The 25075-nt window shown below is 35.5% G+C and overlaps 1 protein-coding gene across 2 annotated transcripts in view; it reads right to left on the bottom strand.

Moving 5' to 3' along the window:
• USP9X (ubiquitin specific peptidase 9 X-linked) overlaps positions 1-25075 on the bottom strand; it is a 106581-nt gene that overhangs the window by 67946 nt on the left and 13560 nt on the right. For both annotated transcript variants that reach the window (XM_062000162.1, XM_062000169.1), the window contains exons 2-9: positions 12492-12745; positions 10516-10661; positions 10134-10213; positions 3979-4091; positions 2989-3207; positions 1749-1864; positions 1270-1521; positions 1055-1193 (exon numbers count right to left, since the gene is read on the bottom strand). In XM_062000162.1, the coding sequence (XP_061856146.1) occupies positions 1055-1193; positions 1270-1521; positions 1749-1864; positions 2989-3207; positions 3979-4091; positions 10134-10213; positions 10516-10661; positions 12492-12587 (1161 nt within the window). In that variant the 5' untranslated portion in view covers positions 12588-12745. The remainder of the gene's footprint in view (positions 1-1054; positions 1194-1269; positions 1522-1748; positions 1865-2988; positions 3208-3978; positions 4092-10133; positions 10214-10515; positions 10662-12491; positions 12746-25075) is intronic.

The raw sequence follows: 25075 nt of genomic DNA, 5'->3' as shown, positions 1-25075 counted from the left end.
CTGCCACTTATAGGACATTTAAAAATGTTTCGTATTGAATTAGAGGCAAATAGTCAAGATATATGAAAGTAGAGATAATTTTTTTCCAGCAGTGTTGTCAACAGATTAAGGTTATATATTTTTTATTCTGACTGAAGCAAAGCAGCATTTGCTTTGAGCACTGATAAAAATCCCAAATGTACACAGCATTATGCCTTTCAACAGTGTCACTGATTACAGACTTAGTCAAGCTAGTCTTGTGAAATACTTGGACAAGAACTGTTTTGAAATGAAAACTTCTAGATTGGAGATGCCAAACTATAGTATGTAAAAAAAGACTTATTTCCTTCTATTGCTTTAGAAGTCAAACTGCAGTCAGTTTTTCTTAGCAGTCCTTTCGTAGATTATAAGCCTCACAACAGGTAAGCAGTCACCAAGACAGGGCAGAAGAGTACAAGTCACTTAATCCAATTAAATTTCACAAAGAAGAAAATTGTCTTGAACTTTATAAATATTCATTTTACTAGTTCCTTTCACGTGCATTCCAGCACAAAGCTGTAGTCAAAGCATGTAAATATTAAATAAAAATGCCTTATCTAGAACTTCTTGTACCAAAGATTCCAGCCTCTAAAATGTGAGAAGCGGACTCATCTCTTAGAACTCTAATCACAAAAAAATTTCTGGAACCACAAAAAAATGGACTAGATCTTTATTTAAATTAACATTAATTTTTTAGGTACAGTGGCGGTAAAGGTTCAAATGAATCACATCTGTTTTATCTAGGTTTGAATGTGTTTTTTTTAAACACTATATAAAAAACATACTATTCAAGGATCCCTTTTAAAAGTATGTTTTTAGTAGCACGAAAAATAATTCCCAACAGTAGCTCTGAAACAAACCCAACAATTTTCACAGAAAGGTTACTATTAAAATGACCTATTGCCATTATATGATACTTGCTGTAATACTAGATACTAAAATTAGCAGTGTCTGCAGGATTTATAATAATTATTTCTACAACTGAAGTGATAAGGAGGAAAAAAAACTATTCAATGAATTTCAGTGGAGAACTTACTGCCATTCTTTCAGCTGTAAGCCATTCTTCCTCTTCAGGATTACCATGTCGATGAGCATAATATGACACACTAGAGATTACTTTGTTAACTTCATTTAGTGCATTCATTTTACCATTGAAAGAAGAAATTTGTAACAACCTGTAACAGAAAATAAGTGTAAGAAGTGTAGAAAAAAAGTCAGAAGTAGCATATCCTATTAGGAGTAGCATCTTACCTAAGTATCATTTTTAACCTAAATATTTCTAAGTTTTTTACAGTTTCTTCTTGTCCTGGAACCCTTGAAGCTAAGTTCTTTAGGGATTTGATTATCATTGACAGAGCATCATTTTTGGCTTCATTCTTTGCTTCTTTTTTCAGTTCATCATCTGTTAAATTTTCTAGAAACTGTGGAACCATTTCTATAATTGGAAGGAAATATTTCTTCACTGTATGTAATGTTAGAAATTCGTAACATTGTCCAAATGGCCTAAAAAGAAAGAAAAAGGGGATCAAAGTGACATAATCGGTTGTTGTGTAATATTAAGGAGTGATTCATTCAAAAAACTCAAGTCTATTTACAAACACATTTCATGTTGAATGTAAATACAAGTAGTTAAGAGATTGAGTGCGGCTAAGTGCTTCAAGAAAAGACTATTGCACTAACATACTACTTCACTTCATAAATATATAATTATTATTTTAAACAGAACTTACTTGATGAGAGCTGCAATTATCTGAACATTCAATGCTGATCCACTCATGAAACGATCATGCAAGATCTGAAATCCATTTAATGTGCCAAACTTGTTGATAAGATCTACTAGCCAACCCTGCAATACAGCAAACAGTTATTCTCTGACTTTTACAAGTTACCGTCAAGAAATACCGTCAAGCACCTATTAGTAATAAAACTTGCTTTGAAAAAGTCCTTACATAATAAACCGTTAGACAGTCATATAATTGACAGCGAACTTGCCTATATAGTTTAAATATGATGTTTTATGGAAATGCTTAGAAACAGGCAACATGATGTTTCCTGTGATGTCAAAACATAGATGCTATATATCAGTTATTAAAATAATTTTATCAAATATATAGAAATATAAATGATTATACAGAAAGCAAGACAATTCTGGTATTTTTTTCTGTTCGTGGACGTGATAATGCTGCATATAAAAGCAGCAAAATGCAATTAAACAGAGTTTAACAATGTAAGGGAATCCACGGACAACAAGTTATTTATCTTTGATTCTGAAATATCAATAGGTAGCAGAATTAGTAAAAAGGAAAAAAAAGAAGCAACAAAAATGTAATTCATTCAGCTCCTGACGTTGTGCCAATACCATTTGAAGCACAATTCTGAAAAATTCAGACTGAACCACCAGAACAGATTACTAATCTGCACTGCCAGTTAAAAAATAAACAACAAACCACACAGAAATACCCTCAAAACCAACAAAGACATCATTCAAAAAATCCCCACCAAACCATAACAAAAAGCAATCCCAAAACCACAGTGACAACAGCATCCATTCCATGTCCAATAAAAAACATTTCTCCCATCATTGGTAGAGAAAAGGGAAAGAAAATTCCTACATTATCACATAATCTCCTCCTCAAAATATGTCACCTACAAAGTCATGTTGAATGAGAAGGTAAATCCATAAACTGGTAAATATAAGCAAGCCAATTAAAACAGTAGGAATAGCATTCTAACAGAGTTATGCCAGTTTACCATAGAAATACGTGACAGTTTGTGGACCAAAACTGAAAGAGTTAGAAGGGGAAATTTAAACAACTGGGATTTAATGTATGAGTTAAAAGGAGTAGAACATCTTAGTGACAGAGAATTAAGGGATTTTTTCCCCCCTCTAAAAACACTTCTCTGTGGCTAGTCTGTAATTAGATAACCCTGCATAAAATTTAAAACACCAGTCTGAAAATGCTGTCATACCTTTGGCGATCGTGGGTCAGGAGGGCGGGCATAAAGTTCATCTTCAGCGAGCTGGACTCCTGCAGGAACTGTTTCTGAGGGACGAGTACCATTGTATAGATGGAATTTGCAGTGAGGATTTAAGGCCATGGCAAGAAGTTCAAGAAGGGGAAACCAATCTTGGGACAGCTTGGCCACACAGAGTTCCACTAGTCGATGAGTGTTGTTAATAATACATCTCTATTAACAAGAAAACAACAACCAAGAATATGGCAGGTGACTGTACGATGAACATGAATTCTAACTTTGAACCATTTGTCCCTAGCATGCAAACTTGCATTAATTTTATAATGTCATATTTTAATTTGTACTTCCTCCAGTAAAGGCTTTAAACAAACTTTCAACTGCTTTCACCTAAAAATTAGATTTAGGAAAAAGACAAATATTTTCTGGATGAGACATTTATGAATCACCACTGAACTAATAACTTTTCTTCCTTTCACCTAATTTTCTTGCAGATTTTAATTTGCTTACAAAGATCTCTACAGTTTCTCCTTTGGCATATGACTAGTTGTTCAGAAGGTAGCTTTTACATTCAAGCAGCTGTTACAAACATTCAGAAGTTAGCAGGTTGATAAAAGCTTTTACTAAAAAAGTAAATTATCCAATGAAAATTTATGAGCATGCACATAAAAATAAGATCTCTAGGTACCTTGCCAAAGACAGCCTGCCTAATGAGAGGTGCACTACCGAACATACAAAATTCCATTCTTCCCATATCACCTCTAACGTTGTATTTCTTTCCAAAAACACCAGAAGCAGTAAGATGAAACAATGACAGACTCCTCCCACACACCCTGAGTCATGTATACAAGAGTTCTCCCAGCTTTCCGTTGAGATGAGTTTCAAAAATGAGACTCAGTCTCTGTGGTCTCCTCATAATCATAAAGGTAGTTTCCATTTTAATTTCAATTACTATGTTTTTCAGAAACACAACTTTAAAAAACTCACATGAATTTCAAACTTCCAGCCGCTCACTGCCTCATCTGTAAGGATTTTTGTGAAAGATATTGTTAACCCATCTCGAAAAAATCGCTGGCATGCTTCACTTTTGACATCAAGGCCTATTTAAAAATAGAAAGAAAAAAATAGATACAGAGTTTCATTAGTTGCCACATGAAGTTTTAGATATTGAAAGCAGTTATGTGGACTTCAAGGATTTGGTGTCGAAGTTGCATAATTATTTTAAACAGAGAAGCCTTGGATGAAGACAAACTTACTTAAGCTTGAATGCAAAAAAGCCTGACATTAAACATTCTGGTAAAGTCGCCTCAAAAATTGCATTCCTTTAGATAATTTAAAAATTATTTTAGAAACTTGTAGTACGAAGTTTTTTCCATACTAGTAACACTTAAAGGTATAGTAGCAAAGATAACAGTAAGTACATCTCTTCCATTCTTCTGGTATACGTGCAGTTATGTTCTCTCTTATTTTGTTGCTACCAGTAAAACTCAGCAGAGAAAGGGTAAGACCTGATGACACAATTAACCTGCTTAAACAAAAATATATCCTTCTGTCTCTAACCCTCACTTGAAGTACAGTTTCTTGTAATTCTGCTGCCAGGAGCCAACACACCTAGACCCCAACACTGCCACAAACCTTTGCAGCCACCATACGTCAAGGTCAAAATTAAAGAACAGTGCTCCATATTTTTCATTATTTTAAAACTTTGGATTTAATTATAACTCAATATTGCAAGAAGTGCGTACTTCCCCTTCAAAAGTTCAAGTTAAAAAATCTAAATAGGGCTAGTAGTCAGTAGAAAAATATACAGAAACATATATCACACACTGGAAACAATGAAAACCATTGTGCATGTTATAAAAAAAACCCCTGTGACCTGCCTGCACAGTTTATTTATAAAACATGTTTAATTTTCAGTTAGGGCATCTTATCATTCAACAAGTCTACAGCATTCAGATTCATAAAAATTACTGCCACCACTCTGTACCCCTCTATACCCTGCAACCTCCTGAATAAGATATCCTGACAGTAACTTCCTCTGTTTTGGGAACGACTGACTTGGGTTATCAAATTAAAGTTTCTCATTGCCTGAAACAACTGCACTACACAGGTTCCTTTCCACAGTGGTCACAGAACATCTGCCCTGCATACACACCACAAACACTTTCCAAAGTCCTGTAACAGGGCTTGTTACTGCTCTTACAGTGAGTGCAGCTCTCAAGCAACTTCTGTAAAGCTCAAATTTTTGGAGAGCACCCGTCACCTCCTTTAACAACTGCTCCAGCATTCCCTCTCTTCCTCACTACCAGAGTTACATGATATACATTATGTGGTCAAGTATAGAAAACTCCACATCGCCCTCCTGAGTAGCTTGCAATCTGAATATCCCTACACTATATAGTAAGTGGTAGGACCAGTAACAGAAAGCTGTGAGTCACAGCAAGCACAACATAGCAAAACAGGACAGATGGACATTGCCTAAAACTTAGGCATTTGCAGTAAAGGACTTGGGTTAAATTAATTCCTCAAGGAGGTAAAGATGACAATTTCACCCTACACAAAAGAGAGGACAGGGAAGGCATCGAATGTAGTCAACCTGACCTAGGCAAAATGTTTCCTTCTGAACCTAAATGTAACACTAAACTTAATTTTTGAATACTAATTTAAAGCAGGCACTCAAGTGTAATGCTCCTTAGAGTACCAACATAACCGCACCGAAACTTTTAAGTACTTCTTGGACCACCTACCCCCACAACGGTTGGCCAGCTTCAGTCTAGAGGATTTCAAACCAAGTTTTGGAATACCAAAACAGAGTATGTTTCAAAATACATTGTCTTTTCTTTACTTCACTGAACTTGAAAAGAGAGGGAAGATGTCAAACTTTAAAAGATACTTGTGGGACTCCTGGACATACAGTCACCTTCCAACTTCTCCCACAACAGATGACACTTAAGAAGGAACTAGGGCTAGGTGTCTACAAGGAATAGAGTATTATCAGAAGCAGGGTACAGGAGTCTTGGAAGAAAGTAGACTGGGCAATGAAGCAAGAACAATCCAAAGACAATGAGAAGAGAAACAACAATTACACTAGACACCTGGCATCTACTGCTTGAATCAGATTCAGTATCACTAACTTCTAGATAAGACTGTAAATAGCTGTTTTTCTCCCCATTGTCCACACTCTGAGAGCAGAGAAGGATAAAGAATACAAAAAGATAAGTGCATGCAGCCATAAGTTAAATAGTTAAAAGAAAACTTGGAGAAATGATATTACACAGAGAGAAAAAAAAGTGAACATGAAAGGCAAAGGTGATATGCAACAAAGCATATGGGAGCTGCAATTAAAGGACTGGAGGAATAACAGAAGGCCACTTGATTTTTGTACTTGTTCTTATGAACAGTCAATTTTCCAGAAAAATCATCAAGTGTATTAACCCTTCCACAAAATCAGAAACTCTGGGTCCACAAAACATGTCAGTCCAGATAAAACTGCATATGAACAAACTCTGATGCATCTCAGAGGCATTCAACAGTTAGATAGAAAGCACTAAGACTCCAAGCAAAATCACCCACCTCCTGTTCTCCAGGACTTTGGAGTTTGTAGCTGCAACTCTAGAGCGCAGGTGGCTCCATAAACTGATGTAGCACTGTGCCATCAAAAGCCCATATCAGACCTGGAGCCTCAGAAAGTGCAACAGAGAAACCTTCCACCAGCTTGTCAAAGTCTGACTCAGACACTGGAAAACTGTCAGTAACCTGAAGCTAATGAGCTCAGGGCAAACATATAGTTTGCCCATGGGCACAGTGACTACATGCGGCATTTAGATTTTGGCAGACTTTCAGTAACTCTTAGTCATCAGGAGTATGAGAGTCCTTCTACACAAAGATACTGCACTGACCCTACGGTAGTTCATTTCACTGAATTTTTTTTAGCCCAAATACCTGGCTAAGAAACTTTGGAACATGATGACACAAATCTGCTGTCCTTGCTTTAGATAGGTGACTGAAAAAAAACCTAATTGTTTCAAGACAATGCAGAAGACACAGAAGCTTCAGTAAGGAACTCAAGAGTGATCCCACAGAAACACAGATGGAATGTCCAGAGAAACATAATCTTTAGAGAGGATGCTGAAACAACTCCCATTACTGGGCTGCCAAAGCTTTTGCATGTATATGTAGTCCTGCATATACTTTTTTTTTTTCCGAGGCTCTTACGCTTCTCAACTTTTTTCCACTCTGAAAGTCTAATTGATCAGAAACAAAGATGTGCGATCAAAGTTGAAGGTTTAAGTTGCGCAGTGACATTTCATTTCAGTTTAAACAAGCTTTAAGTAATAAAGAAATATTAATTTCAAAAGGTAAATAAATAACTATTATTTAAATAAGTTTAAATAATCCTAAAAGTTGCCTTGTATCTTGCTTGTGTGTGTCACATTGGAAAGTTTTATCAGCATGTTAAAAAGTAAATGTAAACATTAAGAGGAATGAAATCCACAACAACAGCACAGCAGTGCAGAGTTGTTAAGGGGATTTTTAAAGGAAGATTTTAGAATCTTCTACCCTGTAAAAAACAAAAACCCCTTTTTTAACTTTTAAAATTGTAACATCCAACTTACTATGATATTTCCTTCTGGAGTAATTCTCATTGCTCAAAACACTTTCTAAATATTCCAGAATATTGTGAAGATACGTTACTCTTGCTACTAAAAACTACTTTTCAAATAGGTTTTCTTCTATTAGCAAGTAACTCCAGACTACTATTTAATAGTTTCACAGCTTGCTTAAAGAATACTACCTTGATGCCTAGACATAAAAAGCTGATCTTCTAGAAATAAATGCATCTTCTAGGAATAATGCTAGTCCCAGTGTAGACTGGATTCATACTACTCAAATTCACTCCTTGCACTTTAAGGTGGTAATGACAACATTTCATTCTTACAAGTTTTCTTACATGTCCCTTCCAATTTCAGTTCCTGAAAAGCCTTAAAAGAGGATGCAAATATCACTCATTTTATAGTCAAGGTCACAAAGATGGCAGTTACCCCACAGTTACTGGCAATGTTAGGAATAAAAGATTCTTAAGAATTTCAATGACTAGAAAATGGTGCTTGATAAAAAAATTTAGCATACTCTTTTAACATTTTGTTGCTTCATAATTTAAATGAGTTACAGAGTGCGATAGAACATTTATGTAATTCAACAGCTGGTTGTTTTTTGATTTCTCCTTTCAGCTCTTCCCTTGTGGAGCAGAACTCCTTAGATTATGAAAAATGCCCATAGAAGGTAGCACGGTGTCCAGTTTTAGATCTTACTGATATAACTGAATGCATTTTTTATCTGTTAAGAAATGCACACAACAGAACTATTTATATTTCTCCTCTATACATACACAGCTCTGAAATAGTGTCAGTTACACCAAGTGAGCACCCTATCATATTCCTTGAACACTGGAAGTTAAAGAACCACCGTCTTAGCCATCATGTAAGTTTAAATAGTGAGGGGAAAAAAAAAAAATTGAGGATGTAACTGTAAACATAACACAGTTAAACAATTCATTCTAACAGCTTTCCTTGTCTTCTCCTTAGTCAATAGTCCTCGCATACGTACACACTTAGGAATTCATCTACAGGGCAAGAGGAAGAAGAATTAGATAGTAACGCAATAGTTCTTTTCAGAATTGGACATCAACAACTTTATAAAAACTCAAAGTGCATAAAGCATATGAAGAGATTTCCACTGTTTTTCACGATTTCAAGAGGAAAAAGAGAAGACTTTTTGTTTGGGAACTTTCAATTAAGTCTAATACTTTGGAGAAATACGTTGGTGTTAGGAGTAGCCAAAACTCTCATTCTGCTCTTATTACTTCATCGCATTGACAGTTTTTTGGTTTTGTTGTTTGGTTGTTGGGGTTGTTTTTTTTTCTAAATATGACTTCAGAGCTGGCAGTACACAGATCTCTTCTCTTACAAATCACAAACAGAAAACTTGTTTTTACTGTACTGTTCCAACAGCCTGGACACATAGATGGCTGCATTTTCTTTATTTAAGTTGGCATTTCTTTTGCTCCTTGAACAAACGCGATGATTGAAAACTGTACACTTACCTTAGTATTCCTATCAGAGCTAGCTAGCTACACATAAATAATGCAATTCTAAGTGCAACTACGGCTGATAAATTAGTGTTGGCAACAATAATTTCATTATCCCATTTTGGATCACAAGGGTACATCGTAACTTTTATTTCTCCAGAGAGTGCTCCAAAGCAAAAAAGATTTATAGAAAACAATCAAGATAACCCAAAATATCATGTCCACAATCAGTTTTTTATTCTTAAAACTACCTCTAAAAATAACCTTTATTAACAGAGAAATTAAGTTGTCCTAGTCCAGCTGTGCAGAACTAAGGAAAAGGCATTTTGTATATCACTACACTGAAATACAACTAGCTGGTAAGTGTAGATATCCTAGAAAAGTATTTAGATATGAGTTTTGGTATTACTCAAATGCTGGGGCAAGAAACACTGACAAGAATAGGAGACCAAAGGAATTTCCCAGGAGAACAGAACTTCGCAGAACACAACAAACTTGTCAATCGGACTAATACAATTTAGCAAATACATACACAGTCCTCATATGGAACCTTCCTACTTTCTAGGAAGTCAGATATAGCAAGCAATATGGGAGAATTTTAAGTCTAAGTCAAGCTGTTTAAAATTCTAACTTTTTTCTAATATTCTCAAGAGAACAGAAGTTTATGGCAAGACATTTGGAAAGCTAGGTTAATAACTTGTTTTCAAAAACTAGAATTCTTTGAGTTTTAGTATGTATTATAAAGACCAAAGCCACTAGGTCTGATATCAAAGAGAATACAGAAAACAGGCAGGACAGGAGTGACAAGAATTTTACTGTTGTGAGCTTATTCAACCTCCCTGCTCATACTAAGGCATCCAATTTCTAACTACTTTGATGGCCTTCTAAAATTTCTGATCTACAAAGGTTCTGCGTACTATGTTGACACAATCTTCAGGATCAAGGTTGTAACAGAAATAATTTAAAAATTTTAAGTTTCCATCAGGGATTCAAAAGACCATGAAGAGACTTTACACAATGGCCCAAGTAATCATTAATCATCTTTTCAACTCACCTTTTTTACTTAGGTCAATAGCAGCTTCTAGAAGAACTTCTAATTCCCCTTTCGGCAATACAGGAACAACCCATCGAGGCCTAAATTCAAAAACAAAACAAATTCTCCTGTATTTCAATTGCAGGTCTTATAAATCAAGAACCCTTGCCCCTTTGTAATGCTTTTAATACAGGGGAAGTATACATCTTTAAAGGCCCTGACTCCATTAAAAACACAAACAAAAAACCCCAACTCTCTGATTTGAGCCTCTTTCTCTTTACAACTCTAACCCAATAAAAATTTATTTCAAGAAATGTACTGAAACAAAGACGCAAAAATCCTCATTCCACTATCAAGATATTTATGCAAGTAAGCTACACTCTGAAAAAAAGCATGAAAATACCTGTTGATCATGTCATCCAACTTTGCCAGGTCTGTGTGTGGAAACGCAGGCTCCTCATCTTCAAGCTGGGGTGGAGCATCTACTTGGCTCTGCTCATCAGGCGGGGTAGCTGGGGAGTTCTCATTGGAAGAATCAGGGGAAGAAGTCTACAATTGATACAGAAAAAACTTCAAATACTGTCTGCACTTACTGTGCCACTTATTTTGGCATTTTTCTTTCACATTGTTTCAAATAATTTATTTAATTAAGTACTTGTCATCATAAAACATAAAATCATTTTATTTCAAATTTATTAACAAAAACCAGAGCATAGAACATGTTGTATGCTTAGTAACTCAACAGTTTAAATTTAACTGTTTTCCCAGTGAGAAAAGGGGGATTTTTCGTAACACAGTTCTGCTTTCAGTAAGTCATCCACCTAGACATTGAAAATAAAGACTAGTACAGATGATCCATTTTTAAAGTCTTCTGTAGAATACACAACTATTTTAGGTAAAAAGATCAACTTCAGCAACAGCACAGAAGAAAACGATCATGAAAAACATTTTCTAAAAGAGTTTGCTATGAGTAACACACTACTTACAGCTGGCTACTAACCAATCTACTAGAACATGATCAATTAATCCCATTTAATGGGACATGCTAAATACGACACATTTTGTAAATGTATGCTTACTTGTATACAGAAATAGTATGAACTGACAGTAATAAAGATTCAAATCAACAGCAAGATTTAGAGGTATAAGGGAGGACAAAAACCTCAAAAATATTTTTTCGCATCTTGTACCACATCTGGTTGCAATGTAGTTGTTAATCTTCACAGCACCCTGTATCATGCTGCGTTTTGGATCTGTGACCAAAACAGTACTGATAACACATCAACGTGTGGCCTGTTACAGAACAGTGCTTGCACAGATTCAAAGCCTTGTGTTTCGAACTTTTCCCCTCAGCAGTAAGTAGGCATGGGATGGGCAAGAGACAGGACAGTTAACCTGGACTGGACAAAGAGACACTCTGTACCGTAAAGTGTCACATTCATCAATAAAATGGGGCAGGAGGTTTCTTCCAAGGTAACAATTGCATGAGGAGTACCTGGGCATCCATCAGCTAGTGGTGAGTGACTGCATTTCCATTGCTTGTTTCCTCCACTAATCTTTCAGTTACTAATCTGCCTTTAAGGCAACCCGTATCATTTCTCACTTTTCCCTTCCAATTCTCTCCCCCATCCCAGTGAGACAAGAGTAGACGCTCACCTGGCAGTCAGGGTCAGCACACCACACATGTTCCAAAGAACAATTAATCCTTGGGAAATAACAATCAGTAAACCTTACGGTATTAAACAAATATCATCTCGGTACCAATTATGACAAAGTGTGCCTTTTCTTTTCAATGGGTTTAGCTGCATCATTTAAAAGTGTCCTTTCCAGTACTTTTTTCCCCCAAAGAATCAAACACCATATCACAATGTGATAAAAATTTTTGCTTGTCTTTTGAAAGCAGGATAAGGTGTTAAAACAGAAACATGACAAGTTGTTCAGGAAGTCCAGTACAATGAACAGAGACCTAAATGAAGTTGGTCTTAAAGAGTGAGCTGTTTTGCCCAAAAGTGCTTTTGCAGAACCGAGCATAAACTGAACTCGGAGAGCAGTTTAATCAGTCTGTAGCAGGTAAGTCTACAACACAGTTTGGAGCAAGCTTCTGATATTATTCCAAGAATGCTTCTTATCCAAAATATACAAGCTTAAAAGAACTATAGCACTGCCTGAAAAGGGAGCATCTTCTGCATCGCAGTACTCCCTAACTATCTACTTTGAAATAGCTCTATCTTCATCCCTCAAAATTTTTTTTTACAGTTCCAGACACACATATGAAAACTAGACATCTCTAGGAATATGTAAACTCAAATAATTCAGAAACACTATTTCTAAAGATCAAACCCCATTATTTTAAGACAACTTGATTTGTTAAGCACATACCTGATTCTGCTGGAGGGGAGGCTGGGACTGTCCATCAGGAGCCTGGCCCTGGCTGTCATTCCCTCCTACCGGAGAGCCACGAGTCGTGGCTGTCATACTCGACACAGGGCAGATCTTTGCAATTTTGTCTGCTTATGTAGTTGTGGTGAGAGAAGAAATTATAGTCCACTTAGTAAAGTTGAAGTACCCGCATATGCTTGCCTTAAAAAGCTCCAACTCAAGAACATGCCATCTTGCAGAGACCATTGCATAACCTAAAAAAAAAAAAAAGAGAAAAAGATACATGTTATATGCTATGTTGATATATGTAGATAAAAGTAATCTGTACCTGGAATAGAACACTACAAAACCCAATAGCCTGCTATAAGGAATCTTTTATTTTAGACTTGAGTGCAACTTACATCCGGTAACAGTTGAAATAATTTACACCATTTTAATGCTGCAAGTGAAAATTACACTGATGATTACTTCTATACCACTGAAAAACTGACACACATCCAAAATACAGCTGTTTACTCTGACTCTGGCATGCCTGAATTGCTACAGTAGATTACCAATTTGAATTCAGCATGCTGAAGAAAGTATATGTAGAAATGGATTGGTTAAGAGCATAAACAGACACATTTGTCATCTTTTGCAATACTCTCTCCTGAAACTAACTGCAGATGTCTGAGAGTGAGTTAAGAGATTGATTCTCTATCAGTGAAGACTAACAGAATCCCTGCAGTTGAACTTCTATTAGCACATCAATATTTATCCAGGGCATTTGACTTTTATTCCCTTCCTCCAGCACATGTCTATGGAAGTCTAGGTCCACTGTCCTTTCAGACCAATTACAAAACCCATCACATTCTCATCAACTATTTTAGTGGATTATATGAAGAAAATTCTGACATCAGAATTATGTGTTGGTCTTGTAATCATGACATACCAACAGTTCAGTAATCACTATATATTTCAACTTCACTGTGTTAAATGTAACTTAATGTATTTTATTTATTCATGTTAACAGCAATTCCATTCTATGCCACAGGGCACTGAAGAACCACAGAAGATGAAATGTAATGTAGTCTTCCAGAGGAACTTGGACATCCAAGCACCACATAACTCAACAAGAGTTCTCAAAGTTTGAAAGCCAAGTACAGTGGTATAAAGAATTGAATGATCTTTCAGCAAGACTCATTTGGCAATACTAAGTTCCTGATTCAATAAGCAAAAGCTTTAAGTTAGTTACATTTCTGCTGTAACACTAGGCATATTTCTAAGTGGTTTATTATGACGCCTCATCTCAGATTAATTTTCAATTGTTATCTTTTTCCAAGACACTTTAAAATCCTCTCCTAAATTGGACATATGTGCAAGTTGTTACAAAGATAATAAAAACTTTGACTGAATACACTACTTGTCCCCTGTCCAGTCTCCAATATCAACAACACCAACAAATTTAGAGATCTCTAATATTGTCACTAAAAATAACATTCACTTTGGAACAAATCTGTATTCTTTCAATACAGTCAATTGTAATCTAGCATCACTCTTCAACAAATCAACTATATGGTTCAGTAAGCCTGCTAAATCTAAAAGAAAGGCATAACCAATTCAAGTTTTCTTTGGGAAGAAACTGATTTTTTAAATGCAATTTTAAACACTAACTTATTTTAACTGCTGCTGTTTAAAATGGTGTCTTAAGTATTTGTTTTGTGTTGATGTTTAGAAAGATCAATAGGCAGAAAGTATTTGCAAGATGAAGTTTCCTGCTATATGTACACACACACACACTGCAGTGTACTGCAATTCAATGCAGTTTCCCAGTACTATCTGATTAGAGCCTCTAGGTACTTGCATAAACCAAAGAAATAAAAACTTCTGCCAACTTACATTGTACTTTTCAACAGCCCTAAGCCAACTGCCACCACAATAAACCTTCTTTAATCACCACCATTCTTCCTTAACAGGTCTGGTTCAGAAAAAGGCCATACAAAAACCTGTGCTGGCATAGGGAGCGAGGCAGGAAAGCAGGGAAAGGATGAAGCAGTTCCTTTCAGCAGCAATGCTGACCTAGGTTGGCTTAAACTGCAGAAAGAAGTGACCACTGGCAGCTGTGGTTCCAAAATAACTTACATCAAGTGGAAGCTGCTTCAATCTCACTTCTTTCTTATTCTAATGTTTTTGGCTAAACTATCATGAAGTGAATCAATTCAGAGTTCTAAAGGAAACAACAACAAAACTCCACTGAAACTTACCAAGGTTGATTATTTTTCAGTTTCTTTAATAACCTAGTGTCCTGCTAAGTCAGATGGTACTCATCCCAACGCAAGCCAGGGAGCCAGGACAAAACTGCAGCTCTCCTGTTAAACTGACTGAGACTAGCGTTGATTTGCCATCAGATTTCACCTCTCTGCTTAGTTGAAGGGTCAGGGCAAAGCATTCTTGTAAACTACTTTCTGCTCAAGGCAAGTGATGACTTAACCAGGTCATACAAGTAAAGTACTACAGAAATAACCAACTTACTCAAAATCTTCTAAGTTCACAGAGTAAAATAAAATGTGTGTAATGAAAATATAATTTTGTAGACAGTAGTAAATATCAATTGTTTACATAAAGGACCAATGCATGTTTTTCTTCCTGTTATTTAGTGATGGTTTGCTTAAAATTCTAATAATGATACTCTCTGTGTATTACTTAAATTATGTTCCCAGGAAAGTGTATTACAGTGCCTTCAGCGAAGTTCACTTGGCTTGGCCATGTATATATGACAAGGCCAGATTCTTAAGTGAGTTTTCCCACCCCATTTTACATCTCCAAGGACATTACACAAAAGTAATTTGAAATTATATTTCACATAACAAAAAACCACTCCATCTCCAATAAACAGTCCAATTGCCTCTTATGGTATCTGTGTATTGTCACTTGCAAGGATAATCTTCTTCAGGTATTCTCCTTCTAATTACAGAATATGCAAACATGTTTCCATAAACACAAATCATCATCCATTTAAGCACCTTAAACAGTATTACAATGGAATCCTGTTTACAGTCACTGATTTAACCATTTATGTCTTAGAGGAAACATCAAACTGCATGCACACAAAGAACACAGTATTGCTTTAATCTTCCTAGAACTGATTAACTGTGAAATTTTAAAAACTACCACTTCTTTAATTCAGACTGTGGAATTTCATTTTTTTTTTAGAGTTAAAACTCACCAAGTCACAACTTGGTTCAGCTCAATAATATCTTTTCCACATATTTATAATTAATTGAATTATTTATAAACAAAGTGATGTAGGGATACCTTGGCTTTTAGTATACAGTCAGTCCAATAGAAACAGATGAATTCTAATGGAGACCTCATATTGATTCACATGTCTAATTTCTACTATATTTGATTTTGAATTCAGTACACTAAGTCATGTTAAAAAAAAATATTACTTTTACCCAAAGCTTTGAATGGATTTTTTGATACAGCGTCAAGATGGGAAACAGATGCCTATTAAATGACAAACTAACTCTCCACTGTTAATTAAGTGATGTATGAGGCTACAAAGACTGAATCAAATTAATCCCACTGACATTTGCTTGATTGTCAATTGAGGAAATTCTGATTTGCCATGTTTTTGCTATCTTCTTATGTCACCCTGATCTACCACTACATTGTAAGTGAAAGCCAGCTTTTGCTTCATCTGACTCCTTGTAACTTCAGTAACACCAGGAAAAGACACATATAAGGGTTTTTTACTCCACATGCTCCCTACTTAGAAGACATCACCCAACTGAGCACTAGCAGACTGCACAGAGAATGCCAGAAAGGGCTCAGGGAGAGGCCTGTGCTTCCAGGTGTTCAGTGCAGCTGCCCATCTCAGCCTCACCACAGCTCCCACAGCCAGCAACCTCCCATCTGCCTGGTAGAATAGGTTAATGTTGTTTGGGGAATAAAAGAAATCAAGCACCTGTTCTAAAGTCAGGGGAGGGGAAAAAAAAACCACCACAAAACCACAATAAAATGAAAACATGTGTTCTTGGGTAAGTGTTAAATAAGTTACAAATATCTACGTATTTGTTACAGGACAACACGTAACAAGCAAATCCAAAGGATGGCATTTTTGCACCTAATGATCAGGAAATACACACCATTTTCAAGAACAGCTGACTTCTATAACAGCTTTCATCCAAGTTTCTCAAAGTCACCTCCTCAAAAGTAACTGAAATACTCCTCTACATACAGCTTTTCTCCTAAATTAGCTACTGATAACAGAGTCTGCGAAAACAAGTAAATGCCAGGTGACAAGACAGTAGCAGACATCAAAACACAATTTATTATTCATGTGCATTCCTTAACCCTTATCTATGGACATAGATCTATTTTTCCTTTATTTAAAGTTTCCTGGTTATATACAAGAGAGGATACATGCCACAAAATCTCCTTTGCAGTGTGGTAGCAAAGTATGCCAGGATACTAGTCTACTCAAGGCATAACAATGGAGCTTTCTAAAAATCTTACCACGAAAAAAAACCCCAATACATTTCTCCAGCATTATTTATAGAATTATGTACCTATTTTAAGAGACTCTCACAGAAGATGTGCTTTTTCATCAAAAGCACTGTACTGAAAAAAAAAGCTTAACTGTACCACTACAACTTTGAGGTTGAAAGGTTTCAACAGATTTGCTTCATACAGGACTCTGGGAACTGCCTTCTTAAAATCCTAATAAATACTGACTCATCAAAAGGGTTATGATGTGATTCCAGTCTAAAAAGTCTAGACTTAGAAATCAATCTTCTGTCCTATTCCTTCATTTCAATCAAAATGCTGTCTCATCTAGAAACACCTCCCCCAAAACTGTAACACTGACCTAATTCAGTAGTCACAATCTACACACACCCCCACACATTTATAATTTTTCTTTCTTAACTGTGCCTCATATCATTACGGAAGGAGGAAATTACATAATCAGAATAGAAAACTTTTGGTCCCAGCAATTTGCTCATTAACATTTTCATGTACTAAATGGAAAGGCATCCAATGGAAAATGAAAAACTTGTCATTAAGCCACCACTCAGTAGAGAAAGAAATGTCTAACTTTTAATGTTTAAAAATACCTGGTAAGTAGCAATCGAGAAAAAAGGTTATTTCACACAATTGTTACTATAAAGACAACTAATTTAGATTTCTTCTCCTAGTAAAGAAGTTAGTGTACATAAGACTTAGTCAACTGCCATCAAGCTTCAAGACATTATTTCAGAACAACAGCTTTCCCACTAATATAGTGAAAGACAGATTTTGGGTAGCTATCATTGTTATGAACTAAAACTATTCTCATTGAAAAATAGGTCACTCTGAATTACCTTTTTTATTGATCTCTCCATATCATGCATCTGAAATTAAGACACTCGGCAGCGTAAGTTTCTGGAACACTGGGAACATCCATGCAAACATATAGTTCCATTTGCCTTTAATATCATATGGCAAAATAAAGAAAGATGTCCCAAACCATTTTTTAATTCTTTCAGGATTTTATTTTTTTTTCTTAAACTTCAAAGCTTAGTGGTTTAGCTACACCTAATCTCAAAACACCTACTTAATGGTATGGGACTTCACTGCATACAAGACAGTCCTACGCCTATCATTCGCATGAATTTAAGCAAGCAGTGAAAAGCACAGAAAGTGAACTTCCAAAAGGAAACATCAACTACTTATTGTTAGGTCAAGGGCAAAGCAGATGAACCACAACTCTCAAATCCATAAATATGGTCCCAAAGGAGTCATCTAAATGAATTCAAATCTTCAAGTACCAGCTATGCAACACTCCACACCGCAGAGACTATAGAGGAACAGAAATGTAGAGGAATGCTGCAGAAAATGTTACTTTTAAGCAATTATGTTTCCTCCTCCTTAAGCAACAGGTAAGAATATTATATATATTATGGACTTATAGGTGTGATGGCCTGATCCTACCATCTTCTGCTCAGGAATTTATGCAGAGGGCTGGCTGAAAATTTAAAGTTCTGCAGACATTCAAAGATTGAATCCTTAATGTAAAGGAGATTTGAGAGAAACAAAGTTCAGCAATCTCAAAGAAATGACAGCGCTGTATTTATACCTTGTGTTAAAAAAACTAAAATACTCATAGGAGACATAATTCAAGAACAAGCTTTAGTATTTCTCACATGTTTATTAAACAAACAAACAACAAAACTAACAACTAGACAAGGAAAGCTTAAGGATACTAAGAGGTTTTATTAGTAGATCTGTTACACCAAAATCATGTGAATTATTTCATCTTTAAAAAAAAAATCAAACATAAAACTGGACAATAACTCTGGTTTCCTGTGTAACCAGATTTGAGGTATACTGATGAAGGGCAGAATCTGACTACATTTAAGTGCTTCAGCTGTAACAGCCTAAGTTTATGGTTTTCTGATCCCTTTTCAGGTGATAAGAAGTCTCTCCTCAAGCTTTGCTGTATAAAGTTGACCTCCTTCCATCAAACATTTTTCAGTCACAACATAAAATTGTCATTGAAATGCCAAGCTTGGAGTCCAAGAAATTCTAACCAAAGCAAACTGTATTCAAGCAAAGGCAGAGAACGTAGTATCCAGTCTTGCACATCAAGGAAACAAAACTGACATATTCAGAAGGTATTAGCTTTGTGTTTCCAGGAGGAATAACTTCCCACAAGACTTAAAAAAAAAACCCAAGCAAATCCTTTACACCACTGAAAGGACTGTCTTACTTCAGGGCAATAATCAATGATGGTCAAGTCCTGAAAGAGAATTGGACTGCACTAAAAGTTGTCATTCTCTAAAAGACATTCACTTGTCAATAGTTCTTGGGGCATTTAACGATTAGTGTACCACTGGTTACTTAAAGTACATGATGTTTTTTCCCAGATAATGTAACAAGAGGTCAGGTCTTCAGATCATACTCTTAATTCTGGCTACAAAACAGACAAGTCAATTCCACTTCCTGTTCCAAAGAAGTGTTTTGCTCATATAACAGTAAAAAGAGAAGAATGCCAATGACATAGCACCGAGGAAGCAAGTAGTCAATGCCTTACTTACAAAAGCAGTAAATATTAAGACAATTAACTGTGTTCCCTTCAGTAAGCTGTGGCCTGGCTGACACGGACAGAGCACAAAGCAAGACTGGGCCTCTAATCAAGTATGGCCACTCTTTCACTCCCAGGATCCTTCAGTGAGAGTTACACTGAATTAACTGATAAGAAACTCAATCCTCAAAGATATTCAACATACCTTAATGACAGGAGAAGGGACATAAAATTTACAGTCCCTGTAATTCTATTATTTAAACTCTTGTTTTAAACACTTCCAAATTGTTAAGAAGCTACATTCAAGGTGATGGTGAGCAGCTTAATAAAGCAGTGTCTTATGCTGGGAGACAAGAGTTTTGGCCACAATAAAACAAGTCAGGTTTTCCAAGAACATAATGAAGTCAAGTGAATAAAAAAAAGTATTGGTAAATGCATGCACTATAACCTAAGAAGGCTAGGTTATAGTCACTTCTGTCGTAACATCTATTTTAAAAATTGCCTAAATGTTTTGAACTATGACTTTCATTTACTATGCAGTCCTTTCCTTGAATTCAAAATGAACACGCAAAGAAGTGGGCAAGACTTCTTTCATCTTGTATTAAAGCAACAAGCAACAACAGGAAACAACCTCAAAACTAAAAATAAATAAATAAATCAGACTTAAGAGTTTTTAGTATATTCATTTTTTTCAACAGTCAGATGCAATCTCACACTGCTGAGCAACACAATGTTGTACTTTTGTCGAATTAAACTACAGTTTTCTTCATGCAGGAGACTGTCTTTCTTCAAAAACATGTGCTCCTGGCAATACAGTCCATTAGGACTGAGTTGATCTTCTGGGTCCAACTGCAACCTCAATCCTTCACAAGCAGCAGTATAACATTGTAAGCAAGGAAAGATCATGGTTTAACACCATCGTTTAAATAATTTTCTAGATTAAAAGGAATATGCACACTTGCAGTTGTTACTTTATCATAGGAAAACAGATGTCCAAAGTTTGAACCAAAGACTGATTAAATGTTCTTGGTTCCATTTTTCTGGTTATTAAAATGGTAGTTTGACCATGGCAATATCAAATACTTCAAGATGTTCACCTAATTCTATAACTAAAAGATACAATAGTTACACCTCTCCAAGTTATAAAGCAACATTCCCCATCCAGACCTCTAAGAACTCTGTTTGTTCTTTCAAGCACTAATCCAAATGCTACTTAATTGTAAAATGTTATGCTGTCAGCCTTTAAAAAATATTTAATGTTACTTCATATTCAACAAGGGATAATTAAGTTTTAATGTTACTTCATATTCAACTTGACTGCTCTGCCTCTTTTCTACAAAGAGCATTATTATTGGATGCTCAAGAGTCAATGCTAAAAAAATAAGATAAAATAAAATAAAAAAAAATCTAAATACATTATCAGTATTACAGGTAGCAAAAAATACAGGCTTAATTTCACTTAATTAATGAAGGCTTTTTTCACCAAGACATTAATTTTTACAGCGAAGCACTAGGGAATAGGAGAAATCAAAAAATTCTGAGCATTGAGGTATCTGTCTTCCAGTTTCTGAAGCACAGTATAAAAGCCACATTAAAAGCTTTAGGCACGTACAGAATGGGACGCACTAGAAAGTCTGAAAGAGAATAGACCAGACATTCAAGTTTACACAGTAGTACTCAACTCCATGTTTTCTCTGCATGAGGATGCCCACAATGCAGTCTGTAATTCTTGCCAATTAGTATTCTTCTTAAGAGTAGTCAGACGCAAACTGTATTTCTGTTGAAATAGCATTGAAAGTTTAATACTTAGCAGAGGTTCAGAAAAAAATTGGACAGCGATAGCAACAGTTTCAGTTTCCTAGTGGAACAAGTCTTTAAAGTCACTTCAAGAGAACATATAGGTTCACATACTAACTCAGGAGAAAAAAATAACACCTGATTTTTCTTGCACCTAAACCAAAATTCAGTTACGGATAAACATACTGCATTACACTAACAAAAGAGAATAATGTCTCTCAAAGGAATTCTTTTAGTCTTCTAAATTTATTCTAATTGATTATCCTTGATTTTCAGCTGTATTTCCCAGTACACACAGATGGTTAACAGTCAGAATTAATACATTTTAAACATTCCAGCAACCACCATATAAAGCAGTAAGCGAATGTTAAACATCTCAGTCTCTTCTGCCATGATATTACTATTTCTGCTCTGAATCTAAACACAAAAGATTCATCAATGTCGTAAGAAAACCCCTCAGTTTCCAATATTTATAGTGTAATGTATTAAAATAACTTATACTAAGTACTCTAAAACCATAAAACTCAGATAAGCTGCACTCCAAAGTTTTACGATGTGTGATCAAAAATCCAGACAAATCTACAGGCATTACTGCTACGATCTTGAAAAACAAGACATAATCCAAAAGAGCACAGAAAGGAAGGGGGGGAAGCAGTAAGGGAAATGGAAAGAAATTAAAACAACCATCTCTAGACACAATCTCCATTTAGTGAAACTCACAGTTACCAATGCAATGGCCTACAGTCTAGTAAATAAGATCAATTTAATGCTTTTCTTTATAATAAATATGGAAGATGCTAGACACCACCTGAATTTCTGTACTGCATTTTTACATGCTTCTCTGATCAAATTTACAGTAAACAACACAGGTTTAAAAAAAATCTCCACTGATTGAAACCAGAATTATTAACACAATTTTAACAAACAAGGAAAATATTTCTATACAAACGCTTCACATACATACTTGTCTGTATCATCAACAATATCAAAAGATATAAAAATTACTAATAAATTTTGTACATGGTACACAATGTAATAAACAAAAAGAATATGTCAGAGTAATCTGGATCACCTGATGATGTGATTGGCAAAATAAAATATGCATTAACATAGCCAACTGTCAGGTCATTTGCCTTGAATAAAAAAGACATATCAAAAACTTCATAGATGTAAAGCTTGGTATAAGAGAAACATGACTGGATGCATAGTTATTGTAGAAAGGCAATTGCATCTTAACACCACAATCGCATGCTTGTAGCAAGAACAAGTATCAGGACTGTTGTCTTTTTAATAGAAGCATATAGTTTTGGTCACAGAACTGGTAAGAAAACTTGGGAATTATAGCCAGTTACACCTAGGGAAAACAAAACAAAAACCCAACATTGATACCCTCCAAACCAATTTGCTGCCCCTGTGAGGTGCAACTGCAACATCCTGAATCAAGTATCTAGACCCATTACAGGACAGGCACAGAACAGACCACCAGAGACCAATCACTTCCAAGGCAGTCTAGTTGTCCTAGGTTCCAACTGCTATTGATCTTACTCCCTTTCAATAAGAAAATAAAGATGGCCTTTTCAGATTGCTATTTCTACATTTTTCAACTTCAGAGTCTATTAAAGAAGAAAAAGAACTGAAAAGTCAGCAGGCAAATAATATGTGAACCATAACTGCCACTGTCTCTTCAAAAAAGCAGTAATTGCCAATCAAACACGTAACAAAATCAAAAGTAGTCAAGACCTGCCTTTTCCCTACAGCTTTTAAAAAGAGGTACACCATTTTCTACACACAGTATAACATTTTCAATTGTGAAGCCTAAAGTTACAACTATATTGAAGTATTATTTCATGCTAAGAGCTTTTAACCTGTAGACTTAAACAACAGAACTGAAACATCTAAAATGTGAGTTTTGCAAATCTTTGGCTAGTCATGCAAGAAAACATTTCTTAGCTGTCTGAAATAGCGCACAGAGCTAAGACGACCAGCTGATACCACTACCAAACTATATATAGCTACACTTTCAATTAAAAATAATGTTCATACACAGAAACCCTCTTTAAACGTAATTCTTAAAGCATAAATGATAAAGGGTAATATATTCGCTAACACTATTCTTCACATCAAGTAAGGAAGACAAGGGGTAATGGCTTCAAACTGAAAGAGGATAGGTTTAGCCTAGATATTGAGAAATAGTTCTTCACTATAAGGGTGGTATGTCACTGCAACAGGTTGCCTGGAAAGGTTGCAGATGCTCCATCTCTGGAAGTATTTAAGTCCAGACTGGACAGGGCTTTGAGTAATCCAGTATAGCAGAAGATGTCCCTGCTTTTGGCAAGGGTGCTGGAGCTATATAATCTTTAAGGTCCCATCCAACTCAAATCTATAATTCTATATAAAAGACAGACAAAATACAGAACGAAATAGGGAGGAAGGTCTGGATTCAACAGGTTTGAAACAAAATCAGTAATAATAGAGTGTAAAAAAATTACTACCAGCCATGCACAGGAAAGAATATCTGTAAGTCTTCAGCCTTGAAAAACAAAGCATAAAAAAATCCACCAACTTCAGCAAAAAGCTCTTGAAAGGAGTTCAATTATGCCAGAGAAATAACAGTAAACACCAATTTTACCGAAGTCTAGTTTTCTTGAAAGCAAGAGCCTGGCAAGAAAGTAAATTCAAAAAATCATGTTATGCAAATCAAACCTGATTTTGTTAACATGTAATCTTTTCCCGCAGCTCTGCTAACATGAGAAAATGGGGTACTTCAATTATGTTTTGTCTGTTGAACAGTATCCATTTTTCAAGTACTAAAGCAAATTAAAACAAGGACAAAAATTTTATTTGCAAAAAGCTGACAGTCTCACATTCATTTCATCTTTGTGAGATGAATGCCATCAATATTGTGGTTTGCAGTAGCATTTGTGTTTGAACATTTCATAGCAAAGAATGGATCTTTTCTCATTTAGTTCAGATTTGCCACAAGAAGTCTACAATATTCACATTAACAAAAATAAACAAATACTGATGCATCTACGCAGATTTTTCCTCCATACTGCGAACTCCAGTTTCTTAACCACTTCAGAAGTTCCTTCAATTACATCTCTAGGAATGGATATTCCTTTCTTCTTTCACAATCAAATCCTTGTACTTTTAACTTCGTAAAAGCTTTGGGATTTGTATCTCATGTTGTGAGACTAGCAGTGAAATCATTGCTACATATCAGAACTTTAGCTCTCTGACTTACAGAGGAAGTTTCTATTGCTATTTCAGGCTGCATATAGAGTCTATAATTTCTTGTCTAAATTGGGTCCAAAGGTTAATTAGAGAAGAACATGGGTTCTATAAATTCACAAAAGCATTCACAAAATCTCTCACTTCTTTTTGGGAATTGGGTTCAGATTCGTAATAATTATTTAGAATCTTTATCCTCTAGCTCTCCCGACTTTTAAAACTTCCTTCAAAGTTGTGTCTTCTTTTGCTGCAGAGCTCACAAAGAAATCTCAGATTTTTTTTTAGCACAATTTTGCAGGCAGGATTAATGAAGATAAAACTATGAAAGTATTTGTCTCTCTTTCAATGAGCAGAATACAAGATTTAAGAATAGAAATATTTTTCATCTGGAAGGTACCTACAATGATCACCTAGTGCAACTGCCTAAAGATGACAAATAACAGTAAACGCAGGAAAAAACCTCTAAAACGGAATGAAAATTAAAAAGCTGCATTTGATCTGCTATACT

The sequence above is a fragment of the Colius striatus genome, chromosome 1 (assembly GCF_028858725.1).
Source record: "Colius striatus isolate bColStr4 chromosome 1, bColStr4.1.hap1, whole genome shotgun sequence".
NCBI classification, from domain to species: domain Eukaryota; kingdom Metazoa; phylum Chordata; class Aves; order Coliiformes; family Coliidae; genus Colius; species Colius striatus.
This window is presented reverse-complemented; position numbering and strand designations above follow the sequence as displayed.